Genomic DNA, 6,783 nt, shown 5'->3' with positions numbered 1-6,783 from the left:
GGGGGGCGCAAAAACCACATACCTGGTGAGAGCGCTCCCGGCTGGTGCCAGGGAGGCGTTTGGACTCTGTCAGGGTTGAGTGGCACGGACCCCATACCTGGCTCCTGCTTTATCAGCCCGTTGAGCATCTGTGCATTGAGGGTGTTGGGGGGCGACTCGGAGTGTTTCCGCTTCTTGGCGGGGTGCACCGGGAGGCTGCAGAGACCCGCGGGAAAGCAAAGGCTGAGCAGGAAAGCAAGAGGTGGGGAGGTAACAGCCCCACGGCCCGCGACCGGGGAAAAAGCTGGGACCTCACATAAAAACCAACACCTTCGTGCAGGGAGCCGCAGGCTCTTTCAGCACCATCACCGCCTTCTCCCGCAAGGCTCTGCCCACCCACCCCGTGACTGCCAAGCTCTGTGCCACCCCTGCTCTGAGCCACCTCTTTGCTTTCCTCTTGTCTGTCCCCACCACCCAACTCCAAGCCACGCACTGCAAACCCCTGCCCCGCGACACCTCCCCAGCTGGCTCCCACAGAACCAGGGCACGCTCCTTAACTTGCAGTTAAACCCAGTTATTTTGCTCATGCATTCTGCAATCCTCCAGCTCCCATTCCCTCGCCCCCCCTTCCCCAAATCACACAAATGACACTGAAAAGCCCCAGCTCCCCGAGGCCTTACTCTGCTCCATGTTGCTGGAGTAGCTGGTGCAGCATCTGCGACTGCTGGGCATGGTGGAGGTCGGCAGGCGCCATGCCCTGCCCGATGCCGTACGGCGGCATCAGGGGCTCAGCCTTCATGTACATGTCTCGCTGCAGGCTGGCGTAGTGAGGGTTGTGCTGCTGCTGGTGCGGGTGAGGGGGCGGCGGCGGGGGGCCCTGAAGGTGGGGTGGTGGAGGCGGAGGCGGCGGCGGAGGGTGCTCCAGGCGAGAAGGGGGAGGTATGTGGCACATGTTTTCGGGGGTCATGGTCCGGAGGAGGTGAGGATCTTGAAAGAGAGAAAGAGTCGTAGCTGTTAGACCAGCAGGTAGGGCCGTGCGCTGCGTGTCCTAAGCCCAGGTCCAGCACAGACAGAGCACTCCTCTCCCCCTGAACCATCCCAGTCCTGGTTATCTTCGTGAACCCATACCTCCCTGCCTCTTCCGCCTGGCCTCAGCACGGCCGTGTCCCCTCAGCCACCCCGTCCGCCTTGCAATGGCCACCTTGCCCCGCGCCGACTTCTCCTCCCAGGTTCCTTAATGGCCTCAGCATCCCACAGACACCTCCTGGGTTCCCCAGCACGAGAACCAGAGCAGCGCTTCCCTTCTCACGTCAGCAGCCTCGGCTGTCAGCTTCAGACACGGTCTGTCCAAGTGGTATCTACAGAGCAAGGACACAGCAGGGTCCTGGCTGGCCAGCTGATAAAGGGACACACAACGCTACGAAACCAGGTGTCTGGTACCGTACATCTTCCGAGAAGAGGTGAGACAAAGGAAGCAGGCAAAGGCCCAGCATCTCGAAGCTCAAAGAACCAAAACTCAAAGGGCGACCAGGTCCTCAGGCTGAGGGACCAACAGGGAAGATTCCCACAAACATTCCTGGTATTTGCTAAACCTAGGTATCTCGCGTGGATGCTCTGCAGTGAAAGCATGTCTTTAGGGATTCCCAGGCAGCTTTTGCGTTAGCTTTGTATTTCCCTTCAAATAGAAAATCCATCAACGACAATATTCCTGCGGCACCAAGGAACTGCATGGACCAAGAAAGCACAGCTGGGGGCAAAGGTCCAACAGCCAGCAGCAGGGTCTGAAGCCTGTGCCTGGCAATGCAGAGCTGGAGAGAAAGCACCTGAACTTTGCCTGATTTTACTGATTCTGGGCATGGCCCAAGGAAAGTGCCCGGCAATGTGCTCTTGTGGCAACGACGACCCACTCCATGATGCCAGAGCTCCTCATAGCTGTGGGCCACAACACCCTGCCAAGAAACCAGACTCTCAGCCGCTGACAGAGCCTTGAGAAGCCAAGGGTGGGATTCATCCCACAGAGCATTGGTCAGCTGAAAGCTCGGGGTCCCAGCTCGGTGCGTTGCCCAGTCTCCTCTATAGTCCCAGCAGAGAGATGTCCCGAGGATGCCCACACCCAGCTTGGGCCAGAGGCACCGAAGAAGGCTCGTCACCGTGTTAAGAGTACTACCGCGCAAGGAGACTTGCTGTGCTCTTCTCCAACGAGAGCAGAGACAGGCACGGGAACAACCAGAGGAAAGAAGAGACAACTGAATGCCCTGAACACCTCCAGCTCATCAGCATCACCGGTGAGGACTTCGGTGGGGGCACTTGCTTGTTTCTTTTAAATTGAAACCAGGAGGAGACTTTGATCTCTAAATTTAAATAAACAAAAAGGGACATTCAAATGTGATCCTACCTTTCTCCTCCTCTATTTGGAACTGGATACTAAAGCCGTGCCATGACTAGGGTCGATGTGGCTCTATCACGATCAAAAGAAACGCTTGGTGTGTGGAGGGGCATGCAAATCCACCTCCCCTTCTGCAGCTGCTTAGGCCTCCAGCCAGCCGTAAGCTCACGGCACAGCAATGCCAGCGCTCGGCTGAGGGCTTTAACTAGAACCAAAACATTTTTGGAGGCTAAGAGCAAAAAGTAAAGTGTGTCAAGCAAAGCAACATGGTTGAATCTCACCCAGCATACCCAGAGAATGACTAGAAATGAGTGATTTGACCAAAGGAAATAATATGAATAATTCTACTAAAGAAAAAATACACGCGTGGGTGCGAAAGTTGGTGTGCTGGCAAGGCTTGAACAGGCTCAGGGCTCACCTCGGATGGAGCAGAACACGGGTTTTGTGTTCTCTGAACTCAGGTGTTTGTATGACACTGCCTACAGCGCTGAAGGACTGGTCACACTGGCGACCACACCGGTGAAGTTTTAACATCAGTCTCCTCAGAACTCAGCCATAATGACAGGATTAAGTGCCTGCTCCAAACTCTCTGGGAATAGTCAGTGTTGGCATCATTGCAGCAGCTTATTTTTATGTTTTAATGCACCCTAAAAAAAAGTGAGCTCGTGCCATGAGCAAGTGGAAGGCAAAGATCTGAGTCTGATGAATTGCAATGATCTCTTATTCCAGCTTCTCTAGTCTCACTGCAGAAGCTGCAAAGAGGAGGCAGAAACTGTAACGAGAAGAAACGTTTCACCCGGAACACGTTTCTTTAGCAAAACCAAACCCTCCCACAGCTAGATTCTGCAAGTGAAGAATCGTAGTGAAAAAATACAGGAAAACTAAAAGAATGATCACCAACTTTAGCGCAAGACACATGAGAGAGGAGCTGACAAAGGCTGTGAGCAGATCGACGCAAGACAATCTGTGCACAGAAAAATCTCAGTCCTCGAGATTTTACACGTGAGAGAAACTTTTCAGAACAGCGCACGCCGAAGCTGTCATGCTGAGAAAAATATGACCTGAAAGAATCTGCAAATTTCCCATGAAAATCTCCCAGGAAGACGTGAGTGAGCATCCTGGATGTGGATGAGTGGGAATTTGAGGCATTAACAGGCAGCTCCTGGCGAAGTGGGTAACAGTAGCCTCGTGTGGAAGTTCAACATTTCTCCTACGTGGAAGTCCTTCCCTCCCATCCTAGCATTAAAACAGAAGATCTCAATACCACTCCCAAAGCCTGTGCTTGCTAAGGAGACTGACGGCATGGTCCTTCAAATAACAGCAAAAAGATCAGCTAAACTCACGTTACCCTCCCGAGACCTCCCCAGAATCCAGCGCACCGAATCTGCGCCGGCAAAGCACGCTCAGACGGGTTTGGTCAAAACCTGCTAGCAAGCCAGGTGCCGCTGCCCGGCTGAAGCACATCCCCTAAGAGAAACTGGAACCGAAAGGCCCAGGTAGTCACAAAACGTGTAGCTGGGCCGCTGCCTCAGAACAGGAGCTCTTCGCTGGGTTTCCCTGCCTGGGGGAAACGCACAGCCTGGTCCTCAGCCCCACAGAACAAGCCTCCACCAACCTTTTCTCCATCAGGACAAAGCATGTATCTGTTTTCGCAGCCTTTGCCTAATGGCTGGGGGTGCGTCCGCATTAGCCCGCACCTTCGGGCGTCCCCACAGGGTACCAAGGTCCCCGCAGAAATGAGGGACTGACTCCTGGGGCGTTTGGCCCTGGGGTATGAGGAAACCAAGGGGTGGGAAGGGACGGTGGCTTTGCAGGTGTTTTAAGTGCGAGACAAAGCTTCTTCGCACCCCGCTGTCGACATCTGATTGAGCGCTGCCCGGCTGAAGCACATCCCCTAAGAGAAACTGGAACCGAAAGGCCCAGGTAGTCACAAAACGTGTAGCTGGGCCGCTGCCTCAGAACAGGAGCTCTTCGCTGGGTTTCCCTGCCTGGGGGAAACGCACAGCCTGGTCCTCAGCCCCACAGAACAAGCCTCCACCAACCTTTTCTCCATCAGGACAAAGCATGTATCTGTTTTCGCAGCCTTTGCCTAATGGCTGGGGGTGCGTCCGCATTAGCCCGCACCTTCGGGCGTCCCCACAGGGTACCAAGGTCCCCGCAGAAATGAGGGACTGACTCCTGGGGCGTTTGGCCCTGGGGTATGAGGAAACCAAGGGGTGGGAAGGGACGGTGGCTTTGCAGGTGTTTTAAGTGCGAGACAAAGCTTCTTCGCACCCCGCTGTCGACATCTGATTGAGCTAAGCACCAGCAAATTGCAGGAGGGAGAAAACACATCCAGGGACCGTCCAAGCTCGCTACAGGCGATGGGGACACGGAGGGGGACGGCAGGGAAGAGATCTGCTGGGTCTTTGCCAGGCTGCTCCCCTAAGCAGGTGCCACCAGCCAGCCTCGAGCCAGACACTGGGCTGGATGGACTTTGGTCTCAGAACAAGCAGTCAGGGGTTGACTAATGAGGCCAAAGCACTTGACCAGGAATCAGAAAACTCCTCCCGCTGCAAGGTCTGGAAAAGTGAAATGTATTTACGCTGAGCCCTCCTACCGAAGGCTGGCGGGGCAGGGCCGCTTCCACCCATTCACCCATCCTGCTCCCTTCACAGGCTTTCTGCTACCCGCCGAGATCTCTCAGTGCCCTTTACCAGCACACATCGACTTGGATTCCTCTGCCCACGCTCACAGCCAGAGTCCTGCTTCTGGAGCTGTCTCGGGGACAGCCCAGCCGAGCACTAGGGCTCCAGGGAGGAGGGGAGGTCTCCATCCTCAGGAAATTTGGAGATCAGGACCAAAAAGCAGCCTTGTTTTCATGCAATGGCCGGGGCTGACAGGTGACATCCCTGAGACAGGGTATCCCTCTGCTTTTCAGCCGGGTAGTGATGATACTGGGAACGACATCCCCCTCACCCATCTCTGCTCCTGCCATCCTGACAAGCACTCAACTTCCACCCGCGTAACTTGGAGCAAAGACTTAGCACGGCTCAACAACGCAACCGGCCAGGCAGCTTTGGCACCGCCCGGCCCAGCTGGTGGATACAGCTTCCAACAGCCCCAGAACAACCTTCGGAGACCAAGCCCATGCAGAAGGACAGCCGCTTCAGGGCTGGGAGAGGAGCCTTGCGTCCTCCCCTGCAAAACGCTGCAAGAAAGGCGTCTTTACATCATCTTAAGTGAATGTCCTGACCCTGCAGCATGGTCGACCTTGGCGCTGGCGGCTCGGGTACAAGCTGGGAGACCTCGCGTAGCTTTCGAGGGACAACCCATGCACGAGTGTCCGAGAACATGCCCTCGCAGGAGGCACTGCATCTTCACCGTGTCCACAGCACATCGCAATTCCTACAGGCTTCTAACCAGGGTGGGGACAGGGGCTGATGCATCTGCCAAACACAGGACCCATGCTCTGTGCTCCCAGCTCCAGGGAAAAACCAGGACTGGGAATCTGATCCTTCCCTCGTGAGGAAGGAGCTGCTTTGCGGGTGCTCTCCGGAGCCTCCTCTCCTCTCCAAGCAGAGGTGCTGCTGCTCTGCCAGCACGTCAAAGCAGCTCTCCCCATGGTGAGCAACCCGGCCTCTTTGTTATATTTAAGGAAGGGCCAGGAGGAATTCCAGGGATTTTTTTTAGCAAGATAAACAGAACTCTTGACCTCTTCCATCAAAAAAAAAAAAAAAAGAGCAGGCGCTGTTCCTGGTGGGGACTGGGCTGGAGCCTGGGGAAGAGGGTGCTGCTGCCGAGGGGGAAGGGAGACCAGAAGCAACCTTCCTTCCTCACCAAGGAGTTTCTTCCACCAAAGAGCAGTGAAGGTCACCAGAGGAACCAAATAACACTCGGTGGCTTCTCCAGGGGGAGCCAGGAGGGCCTGGCAGCGACCCTGCCTGCACCCGGGGGGACCCAGCTCTCTCTGCCCTTTGCAGGGGGAGCAGGAGACCCCCAGGATCAGCTGGCCCCACTGGAGGGGAGGGAAGGGCTGGGAAGGAACTTACTGCTGAGCGGCAGGTTCATTTCTGTCTCCCCAAGCCGGGCTCCATTTCAGGGACGCGCTCACGCTCCTTGCCTTTGGCTCACCCGAGGCGGAGGGCAGGACAAGGAGGCTCGCAGGCTTCACATCCCACCCTGCCCAGGGACAAGCCACACCGCCGATCTCTCCCCGGGCAAGTGGATTCCCACCTTGCCTTCTCTCCTGTTCCCTCTCTCGCTTGCTCTCCCCCCTTGCAAAGACTACCAGCAGAACAATAGGCGAAAGTCTAGGGATATTTACTAACTGATAATCTCCCCACGTATTGCAGCCGCCTGTTTTCTCCCGTCTGATAAAGATTTCAGAGCCAACCACTTGCACAGAACAAAGAGGGGGAGGATGTTGGGTTTGGGGT

General features: G+C 55.7%; 1 protein-coding gene across 1 annotated transcript in view; it reads right to left on the bottom strand.

Annotated features, from left to right (window-relative positions):
* MYRF (myelin regulatory factor) overlaps positions 1-6,783 on the bottom strand; it is a 41,650-nt gene that overhangs the window by 24,628 nt on the left and 10,239 nt on the right. Inside the window, exons 5-6 of the mRNA XM_009320871.1 lie at positions 660-967; positions 23-195 (exon numbers count right to left, since the gene is read on the bottom strand). Coding sequence (XP_009319146.1) covers positions 23-195; positions 660-967 — 481 coding nt within the window. The remainder of the gene's footprint in view (positions 1-22; positions 196-659; positions 968-6,783) is intronic.

This window comes from Pygoscelis adeliae, unplaced genomic scaffold, assembly GCF_000699105.1.
Source record: "Pygoscelis adeliae isolate BGI_AS28 unplaced genomic scaffold, ASM69910v1 Scaffold423, whole genome shotgun sequence".
Lineage (NCBI taxonomy): Eukaryota > Metazoa > Chordata > Aves > Sphenisciformes > Spheniscidae > Pygoscelis > Pygoscelis adeliae.
The sequence above is the reverse complement of the archived record's forward strand: the minus strand, read 5'-3'. Positions and strand labels throughout refer to the sequence as shown.